A 23,123-nucleotide genomic window follows, 5' to 3' on the forward strand; every position below is an offset into this window, starting at 1 on the left:
TCCACATACCTACATATCAGCAGCAGCAACTTGCAAGCGGGAGCAGATGAACTACAAGGCTTCATGGAAGCTAACTTAAATATAGCTAAGGCACCCACACTTTTGCCAAGGGTGGTGGGGTCCCAAATAAAACCATGGGTACCATGGCATAGGTGGTGCCCAGCGTATAGCACAGACCAACTGCAAGTAGGGAGACCAGCCAGGCCTGCATTAGCATGGCTGAAAAAGTGTACTTAAAGATAGCCAAAGGGAAACTTCTGATGCAAAGAATGCAGAGTGGATTTCATGAATAAAAATTTCTGTCTCTCTTTTGCTGCAGTTTTGGAGAAAGTGTGTGTATTTGTGTCTTCAGAAAACTTCTGTCCTACACCATTCTCAAAAGTCAATTGAATACCACATGGCAAGCAGTGAACGGTAACGTGCAGCACTAGATCAAAATGAAGGAGAGACAAGGATGTCAAATGAGGGCAGTTTCAAAGAATAATGCAGCTGTTTCAGAAAGCGGGTGACAAACTACTGCATGGGACCTGCTTTATCCACAGGTCTCTGAGAGTGACCAAAATCTTTGTGTCCCTGTGTTGTCTTGAAACAGTTTCTTTCACCTGGTGTGCAAGAGGCCAGTACATTGACAAAGTTGAGGTATTTGATTTATTTCCACTTCTGTGCACAGAGGGCTGGTGTGTAGTTGGGTGGTTGCAAGCTGCTTCGGGAGCTCATGACTGGTGTATCTGGATCAGTCCACACTCATTGTCCATGGTAGTTATGGCATACAGTGGCAGTGGCATTCAGCAACCAATATCATACAGTTCAACATTACAGACTGTTATCATCCAAAAATCAAATCCTCTCGAGGTACACATTGCGTTTCCCCATCCCTCTGCATTACCCACCAAGTGCACCCAGGTCCTTGAGCAAAAACAATCCCACAGGTAGGTTTGCTTGAGGCAGGACTAAGCCAAATTGTCTTCCCTAATAATTTATTCCTCATATGCACCATGGGGACTTTGTCCCCATCTGTAGTGCATGGAGGCTTTAACTGGGCAGGGCCCGCTCAATTGATAAAGCCTTTCAATGTGGTTTTTAACAGTCCATTGTACTGTTCAATTTTCTCAGCAGCTACTGATGCATGATAGGGAATATGATACTGTGCTCTCTGGCCCAGGTGTCTATGAGGCTGTTTTTGAAATGAGTCCCATTGTTCTACTTCATTTCTTTCTGGGGTGCCATGTTGCCACAGCACCTGCTTTTCAAGGGCCAAGATGGTGTTCTGGGCAGTGGCGTGAGGCACAGGATATGTCTCCGGCCATCCAGTGGTTGTTTCCACCATTGTCAGCATGTAGTGCTTGCCTTGGCAGGTTTGCAGGAGAGAGATGTGTTCAGTCTGCTAGGCCTCCCCGTATTTATATTTCAGCCACCAACCCCCATACCACAGGGGCTTTATCCACTTGGCCTGCTTGACCGCAGCACATGTTTCACAGTTACGGATAACCAGGGAGATAGTGTCCATGGATAAGTCCACCCCTTGATCACGAGCCCATCAGTATTTATCTCTTCCCTGATGACCTTAGCTGTCTTGGGCCTACTAAGCCAGAAATAATTCGCTCTTATTTTGCCAGTCCAGATCCAGTTGAGACACTTTAATCTTGGCAGCCCGATCCACCTGTCTGTTGTTGCAATATTTTTCAGTAGCCCGACTCTTGGGTACATGTGCATATACGTGATGAACTCTCACAGTCAACTTCTCTGCCCAGGCAGCGATGTCTTGCCACAATTAAGCAGCCCAAATGGGGTTACCTCTGCACTGCCAATTGGTCTTTCTCCATCGGTCTAGCCCCTCCCACACAACATTCAACAGAAACAAAGGCATTAATATTCCTTGGCTACAAGTTATAGTTCATTAATTAATATTCCGTTGGTTAAATTATTTGCTTCTTTTGCTAATTAGTCTGCATGCTCAGTCTTTTTTGAATTGATGGGTTTCTTGAATCGATGCGCTGTGAGTTGATGGTCATGATCTCTCTCTGCTGGAATTACACTTTCCCTAGTTTGATGAGTTGGGATTGTTTTTTCCTCATAATCTGGCCTTATCTTGTTTGTTTTGTCAAGTGTCCTTCGTTTGTAGGTTCAGCAGAGCTCTTTGAGGTGAAGGTGGTAGAAAAGCCTCATGGCCCTGAGGAGCAGGCCGGTTTCGGCCTCCATCCTGTAGAACAGTTTGGATCACCTGGAGGTGCTCTTTTCCCAGCATCTTCAGTCCCTACTGAAGATGAGGACATCCATTCCCTTCCCTGTCCCTGAGGTTTCTTCACATTTCTCCAGATGCAGAAGGCAATACAAGCCATGCTGAGCAGCCCCGCAGATTGCTGGGCTGTACAGAGCATCCTGGCCATGTCAGCTGGCAAGGTAGTCCCAAATCTGGCACAGAGGGTAGAGCAGGTCAGAGGCTGCACTCTCTGGGACAACGGGTGATTGCTTCAGTCCGTCAGGAGCGATATCTGTCCTGACCCTGACCCAGTCCTGAGGATTACAAAGGGCAATGGTGGTGGAGCATTCAGCAGACATGGTCTTGGTGACAATAGGTGGTTTCTTTGGGCCCTTGGGAACGGTGTCCATCCTGACCCTAACCCAGTCCTGGGAATTGCAAGGGTTGATGCTACTGATCCATTCTTCAGCCATGCACTTGACGACAGTGGGTGACAGAGACAGCCTGTAGAGCACCATGGTCAGGAAGACCACCAGGATGAGCCTCATCGTGGTCTCTCCCAAGGATAAAATCTTGACATGCAGCTGCCTTGGCCTGTCACCTTGATCAGAGTTCAGGCAGTGACCACTTGACCACTTGAACTGAGTGGTTTCCCAGTCCATAGGTGCTTGCACATGTTGGCGATGTGACGTCGTGGGCTGATGTCACACAAGGCTCTGTTGTGTCACAAAGGCATTTTCTGCTCATCTGGCAGGCAGTGAAGGCTGAGGCAGAGCTGGGAGGACCTGCTTGTATGTGTTTGCACTATTGCCACTGTGACTTCATGTGCCGCTGTCACACAAGGCCCTGTGGTGTCACAAAGGTGTTTTCTGCCTGGCCAGCAGGCGATGAAGACAGAAGCTGAGCTGGGAGGACATGGGCAGGTGGATTTTGAAGCCTGCTGCTCCCACTGCTGTGCCTGCGGGCAGACACCAAGCCCAGCAGCAAAGTGAGACTGTCCCACATGATTTGCACTGGGAGCTGTGCCTGGACTCCATCCCAACTGCGTTCAGTGCTGTGTCCCAGCTGGGCAGCCATGACACATTTCTGTGCAAAATTCTCTTGAGGGCAAAGTGGCAACACATGTTAAGAGGAAATCCAGAAATTCAAGCATTTTGACAAAAATCTTAACCGTACCTGAGCAGAGGCTTGGACAAACTGACCTGAGAGAGATAACAGATAATTTCTTAACATACCATTACCTTTCACATTTGATCACCTTTCATCAACACTATATCAATTGGATACTGTCTGCCATATAAAATTTCAAAGGGGCTTACTCCCTTCCTAATATGTGTGGTGATTCAGATTCTCACTAAAGCAGTAGGTAATCTTCACCTAGCTTTGTGGATTTGTCACCCAGCACCCCTTTCTGTATAGAACTGTAAATAAACACCTCAACTCTTGTGTGTGGATCAACTTCTTGCACATGGGGTGAAAGAACCTGTTTCAGGACAACAATTGCAGAACCAAAATCTTCCCATTGGTTAGCTCTGTACATGAGAAGAAGGCTTGGTAAGAATCAAAGCCTTTAAAACACTGCAGGCCAGTTTGCAATCCTGGCAGTCCCCATTTGCAGATAGGTGTCCAGGTGTTGCGTTGGGCAGATTTGTTCCTGAAGGTGTCTGGCCTTCAAAACTCAGGACTGAAAACTGGGGCTACAAAAACTGAATGCTGAAAAAACATTTGCAGGTATACTGGCTAAGCTAATCATGACAAGTGTGAGCTTCAAGACAAAAGCTGATGGCCAGCTGAATTCTGAAATAAAAGGTGTACTCACTGTATGGCAGTGCACGTTCAGAGACTTAGCGGGGATTTATTCCTTCCTTCTGTACCGCTGGACTCTTACCACACACAGAGAGATCTTAATAGATTAGTTATTATAAACTTTAATTTGTACATAGTCTTGTTGGCCACCTGTATCTTTGCAAAACCTTTCCTTCCTCAGAGTGAAATTTTCCACATTTGGTGTTTTTCCAGTGTGGTGGTTGTTTGTTATTTTAGATATTGGAGGAAAAATATTTGTTTTGTAGGAGAATGTGGTATGTGTGTTGGGGAGAGGTAGGGAGAAAAGAGCTATCTGCAGTGTAACAAGTTTAGCTAAAAACTTGGCCTATGTAGTGGAAAACAGTCTTTGAGTAGAAGATTTCTATCTGTGAATATCTGGGTAAAAATTAACTTGAGTGGATTAAGCTATGATCTCTTGTAAACTCCCGTATGAGTGATATGTGATAAAATTTTATCATTACTGCTTTGCAAAACCCATGAATCCCAAAGGTGATTCTTTTCCTGGGCTTTGTTTGGCTATGAATGTGCGTTAGCAAATATGTTTCATACAGAAAACCTATTTATTTTTTAAATTTTCTCCCTGACGATGCAGAGTCACCCAGCAATGGAATGTCATAATACATTTGTGTTCTCCTTCAGTTACATTCACCTGGCAACGTGAATGACCTGGGCAAGTTCCAACCTTAGAGCTAAGGATAAATAATCATTTGTGCCTTCCTAACTGGTAAAATTAATTATCTTTACTGACTGCCTTGTGCTCTTGAGACTAGTGTGCTTCGTTCACCAAGGGTTGCCCAGCAGTGTTGCCAAGACTTTTTTACTGAGCCCTGCTCCGTGTAAAGCAGCAAGGAGCTCCTGCGCTGCCGAGTACAGCCTGCCACCTCGGCCCAAGAACAGGGAGAAAGCACCAGGAAGGATGGGATTTCCTTCAGACATCACATGCCTACCACCATGTAGGTAGCTCTGCCTTGACACCAGGGCAGCCTTCACAAGGAGAACTTGTTAGTGTATTCTTCAAGCCCAAGCACATTATTTCCCTTTTGCATCCACCCCCAAATCAAATCCAGTATCTGAATGATTGAGATCTTGGTTCTTTTTCCATTTTTGTTGTTGACAAAACGGGGAAAGAGAAAGGAATTTATGTTCTTTTCCTCTTGTATTTTATTCCTGTGCTGTCTCTGCCAGTCTGCATTGTTTTTTGGTCATCTTTCTCTGATTTTTTAGTGGCAAAAGGGAGAAGATGGTAAATGCTTAAAAACATCAACACTGCAATAGTTAGTTTGAATAAGCAAACCCCACATCCTTTAGCAAAAATATGGAGCAAAATCATTTAAACTGTTAGTATCCGTAAAGGGGGAGTCTGTTCCTCTTTATTTTTTTCATCAGTTCTAGGCCCTATATGTCTCATGTTTTTCCTGGCCTATTTGCCTTTATATATAGTCTGGAATTTCTCAGAAGCTATTGACCTAAAATGCGGATGTCTTCGATACACTGTTCCAGATGATGTAAATTTGTGCCATGTTCCTTAAAGGGCTGTCTCATTGTCCACCCTCTGAGATACCTTACAAAAAACAAAGGGGAAAAACATGTCTCAGGGTCCTGGAAAAATCTGACCCACTGAACTGCTGAATCTTTTTCCTTTTTCATGTGTTCCTTCTGCTGCTGGTACCTTGCATCTTTGAGCTCACAGAGCTCCACAGAATCTGAAACTGGAAGCCCTTATTAGAGGACATTTTTTTTAAAGTTCTTGCTGCTTCTCTGGGGACCGAAGTAATGGCAGCTTGAAGGAGCAGAGAACGTGTAATTAGGGCAAACAGTGATGCCTCGCATGATGGGGAGAAACAGGAGGAGAGGAGGGGAGGCGCGCAACAGCCTGGCGTGCACAGGCTGTTACTAGGAGACCCCGGCACAAAATGCATGAGATGCGGGGTGCTAATGGGCCAGCCCGCCTGGGTACCAGCCCGACCTGCTGCACAGCTGCTTCTGCCCTCCTGTTGCCAAGCAACTCCATCCTTATTTTTTCTTTTTCTTTTTTGCTTTTCTTTTTCTTTTTTTTCTTTTCTTTTTCCTTTTATTTTTTTTGGTTTTTCTTTTCTCATTTTCCTCCCCCGACCCCCCACTCATTCTGGAGCCTTAATTGGTAGTTTTGCTGCTGGTGTTGCTGCCGGGTGCCCGCCTGGGCCTGTCGCTCTGCTGCTGTCCCTAGGGCCCGACTGGGGGAGGATGTGCAGGCAATTAATGGGGTAGAAGTGTGGGTTGTATGCTTGGGCTGGCGCCGGCATCTGTCCCCCAGCCCTGCTCCCCACCATCCAGGAGCTTCCTCCAGAGAAGAGCTGCAGAGAAGGGGTTTGAACGGAGATCAAATTTCGAAGGCTTTATCACTGACAATGGGAGTCTTGCATAGACCCAGGGAGATAAAGCATGACATTCCTCCCCACCTTTAGGGCTCAGCATGGATGTCAGTGGGCACTTGTTAAATGAATCCTCTTAAGTTGAGAAGAAAATGGAATATTTCCATTTCTTTGGATGTTACTACATGCTTTGCTTTTCTCTGCTTTTCAACTAGACAAGTGGGCTTTGTGGATGTGTGCTAGGTGCTTATGTGTGTGTAAGACATAATGCCGCAAAAACTCATTTCTTTTTGTGTCCTGAATGGCTACATGCTAAAGACTGCTGCTTGCTCAGTAGACAAGCTTTGGCAAGGCCCTTAGGGACTAATCCGAAGCTTTGAAGTTTGTAGGAAGACTGATTGGACATTGGATTTGCTTCTTAACCTCTTTTCCCCCATCTCTAATATAGATATGATCAGAACCATCTCTCTGTAAGGGCACTGCTGACCTTTTAGGATCAAAGGAGCTGTACATCATTCATGGAAATGTACTGCTTTTACACTTGATCATCTCTGCCCATCTAAAAATAGGTACAACCTTCTCACATTGTGTGTTTCACAATCCAGTCACATTCCTCTTCTGCCCCATACTGTCTTCTGCCAGCTTTTCTCTTGTGCTTTGTCACCCTTTCAAAGGCTTTTCCATCTTTCCAGCAGGTGGCAAAACTGTGAATAAAATGCCTTTTTAAAATTATTTTTATTTTTTCTCTTTTTTTCAAGTAGAAAACATTGGTGAGCCAGTTAAGCACTGACCATTGCACCCCCACCCCCCCCCGGCATTCCTTTTTATAATAAAAATAATAATTAGGCTTCCTATTCTCCAACAAAAATCAATTAGGAGTATATTGAGGAATGAAAGGCTCAGAAAAGTATCTGAAATTGATTTTTGTAATTAGTTTTACTGGTTGATGGGTTGCACGCACATACGCTTAGATGTAGCATTGATCTCCAGAGGATGTATGTATTAAATAGCCTGCTCTTCCTTTTTGCTAAAGAAATGAACTTATTAATCTTAAAAAGAGAGCGATGTTGTTGTGTGCTGAACTGCAGCTGCTCACTGGCTTTTCTCAGAGCAGCTGCCTGAGCCGTGTGATGGTAACGTGCTGAATCTGGTGTGGAAGTTGAGATATTTAACAAGCAGCAGGTCTGGGGCAACTCCTCTTCTGTGTCTCATATTTGACAAAGAGTATGTCTGTAATGAGGGAGGACAGGCACTGGTGTTAAGGAGACCTATCTGGTTATATTTCATTTTTCAGGAGTCCTTCTGCAACATGTTTCTATTAAATAACATGTAGCTCTTTACACAGGAATAGAGGAGTGACCAGTAACATTTTCTGTTGTGCCATGTGCTGTGTGCTGATGTTCAGCTAATTAGAAGAATTATGGCTTGGCTTCATTGATATGCCATGTATGTAGCTTGTAAAGCTCTCAGGGACCCTTGGAGATGAAGAGTGCTACATAAATATAAAATATTGTTAATGTGATGTTCCACATTAGGCGTCCCGTTGTGCTGAGGCAGACTTTCATAATAAACTGCAAGGCAAATAGGAATGCCTGCCTGGCATTTCTCTGTGAGGCAATCTGGGGGGCTGCTTCTCCTGAAACCACACCAGCTTCTGGCATTTCTGAGTGACTTGTGTCTGCACTGGCAACATCGCCATGGGCACGGGCCTCTGAAGGATGCCTTGGGTCATCTTGCAGTGACATTGATGCTTGCTGCAGTGGCATGGTCCCACTCACCAGCCCAGGAACAGCAGGTCCCAAAAGGATTTCTCAGGAAGGGTGGCAAGGAAAGTTATCAAAACACTCTATTAACAAAGCCCGTAGCACTACTTGATTCTTCACACATTTCTTTGCACAGCTCAGGCCCTAGAGCTTCCTTATAGGAAAAACCCAGGCAAGAAATATTGCATTTAATTCCTTTTTTCAGTTATAATTTTGCAGTTTGTCTGGTTCTTCAGGAACACCAGTCTTGAAACAGGTGTAGCTGAAGCTGTCTTTCAATATATATTTTTAGACACTGAGACTTTTAGAATTAGTTTCATTTTAAATAGCCTTTAAATCACAGATTTTAAAAAAGAAGGAAATATTTGTGTTTCTTTCAGATGACTTTTTTTGGATCCTGAAACTGTATGTAAACAATTCGCAGTCAATTAGAACATATGCTGATTTTTTTCTGTTGTTTTCTTAAACACACTTTTGTATGCCAGCTTTGTGTAGCTACGTAACATCATATTAAGGAGCTCTTAAACATAGTGCAACAAATGTCTTGTTTGAATGGCCTTCAAAATGTGCATACAGACAGAATGTGGGGTTTTCCCCTCAGTTTCTTTAAGCATCTTTTACTAAATTCATCATACTGACCCAAGGAGTCCCATGACACTACCAGATTTTAGCACGGAGAAGTATCAGCAAGGATTTTGACTGTGATTCTCCTCTGAAGTTCACTGCAGGACTCCAGGCTTAAGCTACCTGATGGTTTTACTAAGTGCCTGTTATCAACATATGTTTGTGGTGTGGTATTTAAAGTGGGGTGCAGGGGAGGCATAAAGAAATAGATATGGGTGTATAATCATAATATCTTTGTTTACTTTTAATTCTGTAAAGATATAGGGTGAAACTCGAGCTTTAATGGATGTTTTTCCAATGACTTGGATGGAGCCAGGATTTCACCCCACAGCATTGGAACTCTGTGATCTTATCATTCACGTCCCAAAATCTGGAGAGTTTTCTTCTTAAAGTCCCTGCTGTTGAAATTCAGGGAATAGAGAACAAACTTCTTCCTCTATATTTCATAATAAATCTTCTAGCCTGCAAGGCTGCAAAGAGAAGTTTAAAATCATGGCCCTAGGTTATCTAGAAAGCAGAAGGCAAATGATCTCTAAATAGTATTGTTTTCTTCTTTAAAATCTCATTATTTCTATGGAAGAGTAGACTCGTGACTTTTTAACCCTTGGGGCTGGCAATAAATAATGCAGATATAAGAATTATAATATTCTCATTGTATGCTGTAGTTTTGTGATCGTGTCCTCAGCTGATCTTGATTATGTACCTACCTCTTCATGCTGTAACCTAATGTTTCCACTAATGCCTCTGTTGAAACAGCCTCTGTGAGATGTCTGTAGCAAATGCTGCTGTGCTCCTTATACAAAAGAAATGTCCCCGGGACCTAGAGGGTGCCTGCGGGATGTAGGTGGCAAGGACAGGGGGTCTCTGGATGTTGAGAAGAGACAACATCCCCATTGCTGTGTTTTGTGAGGAAATATTTATTGCAAAGGCTTGTACAGGGTTTACAAGCTAAGTATATGTCGGAGAGAAAACCTGATGTTCGCTGGTTTATGCCTGGAGAGCAAAGATAACAGGTGCCTGCAGCTGAGCTGCTTTCCTAGCCCTCTACACCATCAAAGGAGAGAAATTCACCTCCCATCCCAGTCTGACTGATATGTCAGAGTCCACACATGCCTTTGCCTCTCCATTAACTTGAAAAAGAACCATAGATGGCAATTTCAATATATAAAGTTGTATGAGATGAAGCTTACCAAGACTGCCTGAGGCTGGAAAATGGAGGGAGAAGTCCCAAGGACAAGTGTGGTGTTCACAGAACCAGCCCAGCTCTATCAGTCATATTTTGCTGAAAACCTAGCATGTGTTTACCACAGTAGTGTAAATGGGATTGTGTGCCTGGCTTTTTCATACTTAAAAATGATAAATTTTTGGCTTTCAAGAGAAAGCTGTACCAATCATTTGTATATTTTTGTAACTAGATGCCTAATATTTAGTCTTGCATTTATCTTAGTCACAAAAGGAATAGTGACCTGATTTCAGGGCTGCCAAAGTCTGATGAATTTTTTGTTATGACTCATAATTCCAGCTTCACTATTGCATGTTTCCCATAAATTTTCAAAGGTCTTTGCCTGGATGGAGTGCCTGACTGTACTGAAGTGTGCTTTAGGGGTACTTTTAGAAGAAGAACTAGGTTGTGGGAGGTGCCATAAACAGAAGTGGAATAGAGAGCCTACTCCTGGAGCATCCCAGTCTCAGGGCATAAAATGTGCTCCAGGAACATGAAAAGATAAAATATGCTATGGACCACAGGACACAGCCACAATGAAGAGAGTCTGTTTTGCAGAAGTATGCCGTCACGATGGACTGAGACCCTACAGTATATCTGAAGGGCTAATAGTGTTTCTGTACCACTCGCTTTTTTGGTGATATGGTCCTTCTAGACCAGTAGGTTTCAGCACACTGCTCTCTGCTCTAGCAGGCATGCACAGGCTGCTCCTCGGGGATCCTCATCAGGCAGCTCAGGATGTGTCTTATGTGTGTGTTCCCTGATGATCAAGTGACCTCTTTTGAGATGAGTCTTTGGTTGCCCCCATTCATTGCTTTGGTTCAACGTGGCCAAAGCATAGATGTGGTTTTGGATGGCGTATCCCAGGAGGTGCTCTGCAAATGCACACGTGGTACGCTTCATCTACGGACAGGCCGCAGGACCAGGCTGTGGCTAGACAGGAATAACACCTTTCAAACGCACATGGTGTGGGTGTTGGGTCCTGCATACCCACTGTTTCACTCTGCAGCTCACCTTCACTGCGGTGTGCTGCTCTCTGATGCACATTAAACTAGAATGTGGTCAGGAAGCTTGAAATCACTAGGTAGCATCTCCACCTCCTAGGAGAAAAACTTAGAGAAAGCTGATAGCCACTGTTATGGGTCAGTCCTAGATTTTCCATAAGAAAATGGCTCATTGTTTTAACACTAGTACTCATCTCGGAAAATTGCATAATTCACTTCCTGAACATATGTCTGCATTGCTGGCTGCCTGCCCTTCCCAGGTGCATTTGTGGATGTGTGAAATCTGAACCGGCCCCATGGTGTGGAGCATGTTCTGAACTGAAAGAGCTGAGTATTTAACAGCTGCATACCCAGGTATCAGCTTCTTTTTGGATGACTATTGCCTCCTCCATTGAATGCATTTATATAAATGCGGATTTATGTAGTTGTTTAGGGACTGCACAGATCTTTGTGTTGAATAAAGGTGACCTAAGGAGTAGAGCCTCCTTCCTGGGAGTGGCTTGCAGGCATGAGTTTTAAGTGTGGTTATTAATTTGAGGAATTAGAAAAAAGTCAGTGTGGCACAGCTCTATGATATTGCTATTTTTCAGTGGATTTTGAAGTTCATAATTAATTTCTTAAAAAGGTGAGATCCTGGTCCTGTAGAATTGAGTGGGAGTTTTGCCATTGCCTTCAGCAGAAGGGAATTCATCATGTATTCTTTTATTCTCACTAATGCTCTGCGACAACAGCCTAGCACATGGAAAGGATCCTTCCCATTTTTTCTCCCTGCTATTGCCAGTAGTGAGGCAGGAGGACCCTCCTTCTTCATTCTCATCTACATATGTTCACTTTGGCAAGATACACTTCTGTTTCATCATCACATAAGGTGAAAGCAGCCATTAAAGGAGCAGTTTTTTCTTAGTCTTCACGTGCGGAGATAGGCAGGTCTCTCCCTTCCCTTATGTGCTTTTGAGTAGCTGCAGGAGGGCAGGAAATCTAACCTCTTTGAGGTCTCTGGGTCAAGGAGCTGTCTGACGTGTCTTTAAAGGTCACTGTGCTCCTTTGCATTTATCTTGTGCCACTTGGAGCACAGTATGCCAGCAGGCTGTAGGGAGCACAAAGAAGTACTGCCTGACATTTTGCGGAACAGGGCTTGGGTTACAGAGGAAAAGCATCTGAAAACAAAACTCAGCTCAGGGCTGTGCAAGGCCAGAGCTAGAACATTTGAGAGAGGAGTCCCTGCAGCAAGTAACAGAGATGTGTGGCATCCTGTGGGTTTACCAGTAATCGTGCCTGGCATTTCTGTCTCTCGTAACCTATGTATAGCACTGTACATTTTCAAAGCTCCTGACAAATGTTAACAAGCCAAACTCCACCTCCGTCCCAATAGCGTAATAATTTCACAGAAAGCCCGGGATGTTTTTCCTTCACCCTTCTGCTCTGTAGGTGACCGTATCCTTCAGACTCACTGTACCTGCCAGATTTGGCTGAGCAGTCATCTTCTGCGTTTGCTTTGCAGCATGTGCAGCAAATGTGCTGCAAGGCACTTTGTCTGCCTTGCTGTCTCCACTCTAATGTAGGCACTAGAGAGCGTCAGAGAACCAAGGAAGCTGAGTTATCATTGAGGCTTATTTACTGACAGCTTTTAAAAATAATGCATGAACTGTTCAGATAAAACCGGTGCACCATCACAGGCAAAGAACCTGGGCTGGGGAAATCCCTCTTCTCTAAGGAGAGCAGATGCAGGATGCCAGGTAGGGTGTCAAGGGCTAATGAGGACAGCACTGCAACTGCAGCTCTAGCGTTTGGGGCCAGCAGTGGTGACAGTGTTTCAGTTACAGTTGAGTAGCCAGCTCAGAAATAAGACACTAGCACTTGGCTCACTAACAAGAAGTTTCTCGCTTTTTATTTTCCTGAAGAAATCCTATTCAAAGAGTAAAAGAACAAGAAGCGAGTCTGCAGAGATGACCAGGCAGGCACATTCTAAGTGGGGTAGTGTTATTGTTGGCTCAGTCCGTTGTCCTGTTGGACATTTTCCCATGGGGGACTGTGACACACAACAGAGACATCCAGGCTGGCCTTTCTGCATTCAGGGACTGTGGGACAAATGGATATTTTGGTGTAGTCTTGCCAGCTGCTACCCCCTCTTCAGTGCTTCACCCCAGTTGAACTACTGAGCCAAAGAAGCTTCTCAGAGGCCAGTAAAATGGCTCAATTGCAATTAAGGTCTCAGCCCACTCTGCTGTTCTCTCTGGGGGGGATGACCACTGGGCAGCAGAGCTGCCTGTGCAAAAGAAGTCCACAGAAGCTCACTCATGAGTGAGAATGGCATTTTTTCATGTACTTTCATGCACTTCTCTTGCCCTTGTCACTTTTCTTGCTCTTTTGGCCTCTCCAATTTGTCACCATGAAATACATTGGTCTCCCATAATCAGATCTCACTCCTTTTCTTGCTGAATAGACACACTAAATATAGAAATCTGTGTCTCTGCACTGTCTGCTGTGGTCAAGTGATTGTTTCGTGTGACTGGCCTAGGGGGTCATACAGACTGCAGCCTCAGTGTGGTCCATGGTGGGTTTTTTAAGATTGCTTTCTTAGCAATTTTAAGAAATTACGTAATAATCCCTTCTCTGTTTATAATTCCTATCTTAGAAGCTTGGTAGTGAAAGTGATTTCTTGTTTGCATTTTATCTCAGCTCTCTCCTAATGCATCCATACGGTCCTGATTGCATAGGGAAGAGTGACGTGGAGTTTATATAGGAGGAGATGGACTGGAGCATTTGTCCTGGGGGGGAATATATTAAATTTGAATGCACACCAATGCATGTACACTGAATAAGAAAAAGGGAGTCATGAGACCTTGGAATTCTTCATCAGAAGGTGTTATGACTCCACAGATGTTACACCATGGCAGACTTTGATTCGTGGAGACTGATTTGCATTAGAAGACAGGTAGATGTGAACACAGAATCATAGAGTTCCTGAGTTGGTAGGGATCCACAAGGATCATTGAGTCCAAATCCTACCAGCAGACTAGAATCTCTCCTGTCTTACAACTGCACTGTTCCACTTCCTTCAGTGGCACCATTAATATTTTGAGGCAGAAACATCCGATAAAGGTGTTGTGCAAAAAGCCTGAAGGACCAGCTGATTTAAAGAGGAAAAAATGTATACTCACACAGTTGCTGCCTGACGCATGATTTCTTGAACCAAGGAACAGTTTTTGTTGTCAGAAGCGACCAAAGAAGGTGCAGTCCTTGGGGGCAGCAGGCATGAATGCTTGGGGGGAACATGCAAGGGGTAAATAGACTCAGGGTAAAGCATGCGATGCAGTAGTGGTTGTCACTCTGGAGTGGTGCACATCTGCAGAATGTTCAGATGTTAATACAGTCACTCAAGTACCACAGTAATTCATCTGGCAAGGATAGAGAAAACTGAAAAGCTGTTTGAGACTCAAGCTTCAGCCACACAGCTGTGTAGACATTTGGGAACATTCTCAGGGTTTCTTTGAAGGGTAATTGCCTGGTTTTGTTAGAAACGGGAAATAAGATTGTGCGAGAATTTTAGCAGTGATAAAATTTGGACTGGAACTATCCTCAGTACAATACATCATCAGCCCTAAGTTGTTTCCATCCCACACTGGCCATGAATTGTGTGATGGGCTAACCTGCTCTAATGGGTCAGAGGCAAGGTGGGATAACAGAGGGCTTGCAAATTGAGTACTCAGTAGTTCTGCTGCCACACTGACTGTTCTCTCCTCCCCTCTGCAGGTGAGAAGCCTTACAAGTGCTCGTGGGAAGGGTGCGAGTGGCGTTTTGCACGGAGTGATGAGCTCACAAGGCATTACAGAAAGCACACGGGTGCAAAGCCCTTTAAATGCAACCATTGTGACAGGTAATGCAGCTTCCTAATACGGTGTTCAAGAAAAGGGGAGTTTTGTGACTGGTATGGAGTTGCCAGCTCCCCAAGACAAGAGACCTGTCTCCTAGCAGAGAGAGGCCCCTTCTGTCCTCCTGTCCCACTGCCTCGATCCCTGAACCAAGGAGAGGCCCTCTACTTTTCCCCTGTCTTCTCTGCCTCGGTGGCCAGGCAGACTGGCAGATGGGGAATACTTCCTAAGCAGTCTAAGCTGTTTCCATCCCACAGCACAGAGAAAAATGTGGGTGGAACTAGGTGCAGGTCTGATTGAACCCTGCTGGTGTCTGTTGTGGGCACAGGATTCAGTCCATAGAGCAGCTCTTATTAATACCTTTAAAGCAGAAAGGACATCCACAGGGCCTTAGACTATTTCAGTGATGGACCTCTCTACAAAGCATCTCCAAAGCTTTCTGTCTCCTGGTCCTGTGAGCCTGGTGCCCTCACAAAGGTAGAGCTCCCTCTATTTGCTCTGCTTCCAGAACTAACCTGAGCACCACTGCTGGCTGCCCACATTTTGGCAGGGTGGGCCTCGCAAAACTGATGGGCCTCACAAAAACATGAGTGTATGGCAGGAGCGATGGAGCGTGTGTGTGGCTCTTGTGCCCCAAGTTTATAGGAAACCTGTAGGAAAAAAGCACTTAATTTCTGTATGATCATTGTCTTCTCTTACCACAGAGTCCGACCTGTTTCAACCCTCTGGATGTAGCAGGGGAGAGTCAATAACAGATGACAAAGGGCACCACTTTGAAAAGCACAAGAGTGATTTAGACATATCTTAGAGTTCAAGTTCATAAGGTTGTTTTGTGTAAGATCAGTGATCTCTGCGCATTCCTGCTAATTAGTGAATCTTTTCTTACAGTTTTAAATCTCACCCTTGACATCTGTTTGAAGTGGGAAATACTCTGCACCTTCATTCTGTGTGGGCCCAGATTTAAAATCCTGAAGAGCCTGACATGCAACAGTCCTCCTCTGGGCACTCAGAAATGAGGTGTGAGCTGAGCACCCAGCAGCTCCCAGTGAGAGCCACGGTTAGGGCCACTCACTGCCAGTTCCTTTTTACAGTTTTTTACCACTTCAATGAACACCGAGCTCGTCTGAAAAATCTGGTCGTCCTTGCTTGGTGCTGAGTGCTTTTGAAAGCTGGGTTCTTTGAATTTAGAAACAAAACCAAAAGGACACCCTTCTCCACATCCCCAATCCCAAATGATAAGAAATCAGGGTGGAGCAAAGGCAATTAGCCCTGTAATGACTTTTGACAGCACTGACAGGATGGAACAATGAGCACTTCTCCCCCTCGCACCCCCCCAGCTGAAGATTGGCAGTGCCCTGGGTGAAACCTAGATCCACTATTGAGTAATCAAATAATGTGCTTGCATCTGAACATGTTATCCAGCTAATCCTATTTATATATATTTTTAAAAGAGGCTTAAGAAAATTACCCATCTTTTTAATGCAGCACTAAGGTTCTCGGCTGTGATAAGGAAATGTTTTGTAATACAATAAAGGCTCTAGGAAGCCTCTGGGTACACCAGACCAACAGAGAATATGCGTGGAGAGAGGATGTGTGGGACATAAACAAGAGACCCCATCCTTTTATGGGAAGGAAATTTGATCATTTTCACATCCTGCCTTTCCAAGAGCTTCATCTCCTTAAGTGCTCTTCTGCCCTTGTCTCCCCTCTTCCCGTTCCCCTTCCCCCACGGAGGGCTTCCTCTTGGATTATCTTTTGTTTTATCCCTGGATTATCTTTTGTTTGCTCAGAATGAGGGACAGGATAAACCAAGTAGGGACCTCTGCAGTTCTGCTTTTGTTTAAGCACCTCTGTGAAAAACAGTTATGTTCTGTTTTAGATGTAAGGCATTGCCTTTCTCTTTTCATTCCTCTGAAGAAGAAACCATCGTGGCCCCACAAATACCCACACACATGTACACACAAAGCCCCAGGGTTTCTGTGTCAGGACAAACAATAGTTTTAGCAGAAAGCTAAAGAAATACAGTCAGTATTTTCAACTCCTCGATCTCTTTCAGCCCTTTGTTAAGTGTTCATTATTCTCCCTCCACATATTTATCCCTTCCTATCTAGCTTTCCTCTTTGGCAGCAAACTCAGTCACTGCAGTCAAGAGATATATTCCTGTAATCATCTAATGCATTTTCTGCTCTTCTGCTGAATCTGTAGATGAAGGAAAAGTACTATTAATAAAGTTAAGAGTACTGGGGATTGTGCACTGTTAAACTACATGCCCATACCATCTGTGTGTGGTGATAGGAGACAGATTTGTCCTTACTCTCCCAGTTAGTTGATGCAAGCTTGTAGAGTGGCAGTGCCTGTTCTTCTTTTGCTCCACTCTGCCATACTACTATTTTTCCTTCTTTTCTCATTCCCAGATCTCTCTACTACCACCTATTGCAGTTGTCACCTCAAGCAAGCACTGAAACATGAGCCTAAAACTGTCCTTAGCTGTTTAGGCAGAATTTCAATGTTAAAGGTGCCTCTTCCTGAGCCAGGGTTCCAGCTGGGGAACAATTTCTCTGTATTTGAACTGCTACCCTTTATTGCACACACCATTATTGACAGTAGATGTGGCCAGCTTGTTACATTTTAAGGAGCCTATTTGAGCTCTTTTAACAACAATGATGTAGCACAAAACCTATGCCTGTTGTTCAGATTTGAAGGCTATATCTTGGCAATCAGAGCATGAAGGGGGTGATTCAAATAGCAAAGGGGAATGTTGTTCACACAGTCTGGCTGCAGTTCCCTTCCAAGGCTGTTTTCAGATGTGCTTGTCTGTCTGACCTTCTGGCTGATGTCAAAGGGGGATGAATGTCCTCTGTGTACAAGTCAATTTTATAACAAAAGAGATAAGACGTGATTCTCTTCTGCTGCTCCAGCCCTAGCACAACACTATGCAACCCACAGATTACATGGTTAGTTATAGCTGGCAAACTACCACTGGTTTGACTAACATCGTATGTGCTGCAAATGCTGTGTGGATTGGTGGCAGCAGGGGATAAAGGAGAATCAACTGAAATGATATGGAAAGCAGTGTACAAGTCCTTAGTGCCTTCCAAACACCAGGGCTATGCTGGTCATTAGCATTCCCCAAGAATTTTGCTCTTCAGAAACACAAGCTAGGATTGTTCCTCACACAGTGCAAGCCCTCAGCACTTCAAGGGGAAGAGTTTGACAGGGTAGTGACACTCAGTTGTTCTGCATAAATATGTGTTTAGGAGATAGCAGCTTAGTGCCAGACTGTTGGGGTGTATGTTCCTCTCTGCTCGTGCGTGCACATGCGCATGTGGTTTCCTTGTTGACAGCGAGCTAAGAGCACACTTAACTCGAATGAACACGTCTCACAGTGGAAAATCCACAGCTGGTAAGAAAGATGGCTGAGCAATATATTCTCTTCTCATTGTACTTACCTTTCCTCTTTCTCCTTAAGAGGCCTCAGTGCCGAGCAGTATTGTGTTGCTAAGGAGATAGAACAGAAAGAGAAAGGAAGGAATCATGTTTGTGTGCAGGGAATTTATGTGTCACACATCACTGTATGAATTTTATAATTAGGATGTCTAATTCTAGCGTAAGCTGTCCTTTCCAGGAAGAGCTGGACTCAGGAATAGATGATGGAAAAGACTGTGATGTACCCACATATGATGTGCAGAGCTGGTCTGGAACTGAAAATGTTGTAGAGCCAGAGGTACAGAGCAAGGTCTTGTCTCATGGGCAGGACTACAGACCAGCAAGCTCCTGTTTCTTAATTTTTGAAGAGAAGAGTTTCCCTTGACAGTTTATCCTGTCAAACCTCTTCTGCTGCTGCCTTTAGTCCCAAAAGGAAAGAAAAAATGTGCCCACTGATCAATAGGCTTTTTGACAGCATGATTTAGCTGCAAAAATTTTGTAGGGACTGCTTTACTGTTGAAAATAATTGTCCACATCCACCAGCCTTACTAAGAGATAGAACTAACCAAATTAGTCAGTGGAAGAACGTGAAAAGTTAGTATTGTACCTTTTATTAGCTATAAACTAGCAATTATGGTACCATTTTATTAGCTATAAAATATTATAGGACTGAAAAATATACTAGATATATATATATAACCACTACTAATATGGTGGTTACTGATGTGAAACAGTGTATTGAATCTATATTTTTAACAGCTCTCGCTGGGGTGTGACTCAGTGTACACTTTCTGATGTTGCATCTGTAATAGAGGCAATTGGAGAGGAAAAGCCATGCTGTTTGGGTAGTGGTCTTATGACTAGTCCTAGACTGAAGTGCCAGCTGGTGCATGCCTTTTTGGCAGCCACTCAAGCTGTTGTTTTGTTTTGGCAGCCCTTGTAGCCAGAGCACGCTGCTTTCTCAGTTTAGACTGGTGAGAGATGATGGTCCAAGGGTGCATTTTGGCTGTATGGAGCCTGCTGTGTTGAAAGCCCAAAGTCCATTGTGAGATTCACGTCTGTCTTGCTGAGGTTCATGTAGGACCTTGGAGGAATGCAGCCTCCATCCTCTTTAGGAGTCTTTAGTTTTTGCCATTCTGAAGGTATTAACCCCCTTGTAAGCTGCAAGTAGAGAAGAGCTGACATGAGAAGAGCTATGCTCATTCATAGAAAATGAGTATATGACTTTTCTTGTGAAAGTTGCCTTATTGAAATGTTTCTTTGTCTTAGAAATGCACCTGTTGATCACTCATCTCTGCTTGTAGAAGTAGATAGGTAACATGTGCAGGGGAATACTTCCAGCAGAACAGAAAACACCCCCTAACTATTTGAAATATCTTCATTTTTATAGTTCTCCTCTTTCTCAGGCTTTCTTAGGGTGTTTGTCCTCTGGGTATTTGCCTTTAGACTGAGTGTTCTTTTTCTTATCTTTCAGTATTGGCTTTTTTTCTTGGGTAGTTCAGTTTGTTTTTTTACCTTCTTCTTCCTGAAAAATATGAAATACTCAACTACTGCTTTTTTTGAAATAACTCAATGCCTGACTATGAGCTATCCTGATGCTCACAATAAGCCATTTGGATATTATTCTGTCCATTATTGGTGGGTGTTTTATACTCTAAATCTGCGGGGCAGTGAAAAGACATGTCAGGCAAGTCTGTTCTGGAAGTAGCTTTTCATGGTGCCCTTGGAGCCTACAAAACCAGTTTATTTAAAAGCCATAGGCATGTGGGGTTTTATGTGATATTTGTAGTAGATGTTTTTTAAAAAAAATAAGGCAGTGTCTTGTGGCTTAGGGTGGAAAGGAGACAAGCCAAGATTTGCAGGGAACTTGGAAAGCTCCTGTTTTTTAGTGCTCAACTTGAATTACCTAGAAGAAGTTTAATTTCTGAAAGTGTCTTGAGTCCTGCCACTGTGACAGACAGGCTCCATTTTTGGGCTGTGGGGTAGACAGCCAGAACCACTGCCTGCTTGTCCCGCGGTTTGCTCTCTCATGCCATACATATCTTCAATGACACTGTGATGGTGGGTGTGAAATGGGTTGGTGCTTTCAATCCTATAGCTAATGGGAACAAAGTCAACAAAGAACTTTTGCTTACTGGCAGTCTTGATAGAGTAAGGCATATATTGAATGACAAGTAAGAAAAGCCTTTGAACTCCTGAGAACGTATTCCCCTGATCACTCTGACGTCTTGGTGCTGTGAAGTGCCTGAATTTGGGCTACTGTTCCTGCTGCTGTGAGTGCCCTGCAGTTTGCCTACTAAAAAAAAGGCAGCTGTTCTAGAATACGAATTCCTGATTAACTCTTTGTGGGGTTGCTCTTCTCCTGGAGAAAGTGTGTTTTATTCTGAGTTTCTTAACTCACTTCACAAGTGGATTAAGTAACTTCAGAAGAAGGCAGTCATAAGCCTTTAGCAAGGGAGTTAATAAAGGAGAGATGCTTCATTTCAAATTCATGCTTTACCTTATTCTCCATTAACTGCATGTTTAGACCAGCCCCAAAACTCAACTAGCTCTCTCTAGAGTTGCTGCTCTAAGTCCATCTCATCAGGATCCAACTACATGTTCAGAATGTCAAAGCATTATGTTTTCTTATGAGATTATAAAAAATGACTTTGTGGATAAAGAATAGAAGTTGAAAGCTCAAGTCCTGGCTTCTTCTTTTTCTAGGTTTACCACTCTTCTTGTGTGATTTACAATTTCCTTGCCTTCTCTGTCTCTCAATTGTCACTCTTACGAAATAAGCATAATACTTTATCTTCTGTCAACATCCTTCAGGGAGATAGTTTTCATCAGCATCCACATATTAGCACCCAGATTCCCAGTAGAGAGAAAGAGAGAGATAAGTAGCCTGATGGATTGTCAGCCTCCAAACTCTGAACCAGCTTTCCTTCCCATTTGTAGTTAGAAATGAGAATTCAGCTTTCAAAACTAGCATCATACTTTGGTGCTTGTTGCAGGTACTGGGCACTTGAGAAAGCTGGAGTTTTTTAAAATGATGTTGCTGAGTACTTGAATGAAACTAATTTGGTTTATTTAATTTTTTATATGCAAACACACACACTAAATACTTGATTTTATAATATAGGTGCATAGATGAGCACTCTTTCCTGATGTTTGACTCGAGGAAAGAAGAGGGAGGGATAGGAACAGAGAATGGAGAAAAGTAGTCTCTTTAGCTGCCAAAGAGACAAGATAGTTGGCCCTCTGTGGTCACAGAGGTCAATCACACAGTTTGGTGGCAATCCATGGATAACTCAAGGAATGTCTCTAAACTTGGATATATATTTTCTCTTGTACTTAACAAGGAAGGAGCAGAAACCCTGTTTTCTGAAATCCTGTATTTATTTCATTTCCCGATTGCTTTATGTTGCAGGTGTTTTTCCAGGTCGGATCACCTTGCCCTCCACATGAAGAGACACATCTAAATATCAGTCAGCTTGGCATAGATGTCATCTGGGCTAAGTGTTGTGAGATGAAAGTGGAACTCAAGTTACAACGTGCTACCTTACAGGAGAAGAGAACTTGATCCCGTGTAATCCTCTGTACAGGGGCCACATGCTCACACTGTCTTGCACCCAGTGATACTTCAATACGTACATTGGTTCTTTTATGCCTTGCCCCAGCTGGATGGGAGAAGATGCAGGCGAGGAAATGGTGTAGTGGTGAAGTCAGTGGAAAAGAACAATTGCTTACAATACTTCATCCCTCTTGGATTTGTTTCCTGTTTTTGCCAACGGAAATCAAAGAAAACACAGGAGGCTTCCCTGCAGTGGATGGCAGTAGGAGGGGCTTATCTAACTTGCTTCTCAGTGCAACTCAGTAGAAGAATATGTTGTCTTGAAGTTGCATATTTGTAGCACTAACTTCCTTTTTAAATAGATGGGGGGAAACCAATGACCTAGAAAACCAAATCCCAGTTTGGTAGCCAAAATGAACCTCTTGGTTTTTTTGTTCTTTGTCTGAGAATTCCTAATGTTCAGTGCATCAGACTTCTCACAGACACTTTGTTCTGTCTTGGTTTTGGTTCTTCTTCCTAGAACTGAGCTATTGAGATCCTTTTAAGTCAATACCAGTGGCCTTAATGGCAGTAGACTGTGGAGTGACACTTGTGACACAAATATCCTCTTCTTGGCCTGAGTTTATGTAGACTTCATGGAGGATTATATTTTTGTTGGTTGTTTTTATTTTAATTTTTGTTTTGGCTATTGCACAACATATGCACTAGGGACTCTGGAAGCTGCTGCCATGATGGCTAAGTAGCCAAGGGATAAACCCCTAAAAAACAGCACCTAATATCTCTGTAAGCCTCACCTTATTGCCATAGCTAGGACTTCTTGTTTATTTTTTGAACAAAAAACTTTAAAAGCTTGTTTGGAAGCTTAAACATTTTTTCTCTTTTCTCCACAAACAAGTGATCTTCAGAACTCCTTGTCTTCACCTGGATATCAGTCTGGGACTGGCCACACAGGCATGACTACGGGATTCCTTCCACATCATATGAGCATGTTAGCCACAACCCACGGTGATTTAGTGGTGAATTATGTTGCTTTTTCTTGCTGTTCTACTAACCAATTTAAAACATTAGACTTTTGTTTGTGTAAAGAGCACCTGCAGAATGTTTTAATTTAAAGCTAATGTTTGTTGCGCATCTTATACACACAAAAAAACCCCAAGCCAAAACTCCTGCTCCAGTCTTTGACTGGGAAATCGAGAACCTCTTCCAAGTACAATGGCTTCATTCAGCATTAGCCTTTTAAAGAAATTATCAAAGTCCTCCTTCTCCATTCATCAAGTT

At 43.5% G+C, this 23,123-nt stretch overlaps 1 protein-coding gene across 2 annotated transcripts in view; it reads left to right on the forward strand.

Moving 5' to 3' along the window:
• The window catches only part of KLF7 (KLF transcription factor 7), a 60,019-nt gene extending 37,775 nt beyond the window's left edge, over positions 1 to 22,244 (forward strand). The window contains exons 4-5 of one of the 2 annotated variants that reach the window (XM_064660585.1): positions 14,745 to 14,868; positions 21,702 to 22,244. In XM_064660585.1, the coding sequence (XP_064516655.1) occupies positions 14,745 to 14,868; positions 21,702 to 21,753 (176 nt within the window). In that variant the 3' untranslated portion in view covers positions 21,754 to 22,244. The remainder of the gene's footprint in view (positions 1 to 14,744; positions 14,869 to 21,701) is intronic. The other variant, XM_064660587.1, reaches the window with a different exon arrangement.
• The last annotated feature ends 879 nt before the right edge of the window (positions 22,245 to 23,123 follow it).

The sequence above is a fragment of the Pseudopipra pipra genome, chromosome 7, assembly GCF_036250125.1.
Source record: "Pseudopipra pipra isolate bDixPip1 chromosome 7, bDixPip1.hap1, whole genome shotgun sequence".
Classification (NCBI taxonomy): domain Eukaryota; kingdom Metazoa; phylum Chordata; class Aves; order Passeriformes; family Pipridae; genus Pseudopipra; species Pseudopipra pipra.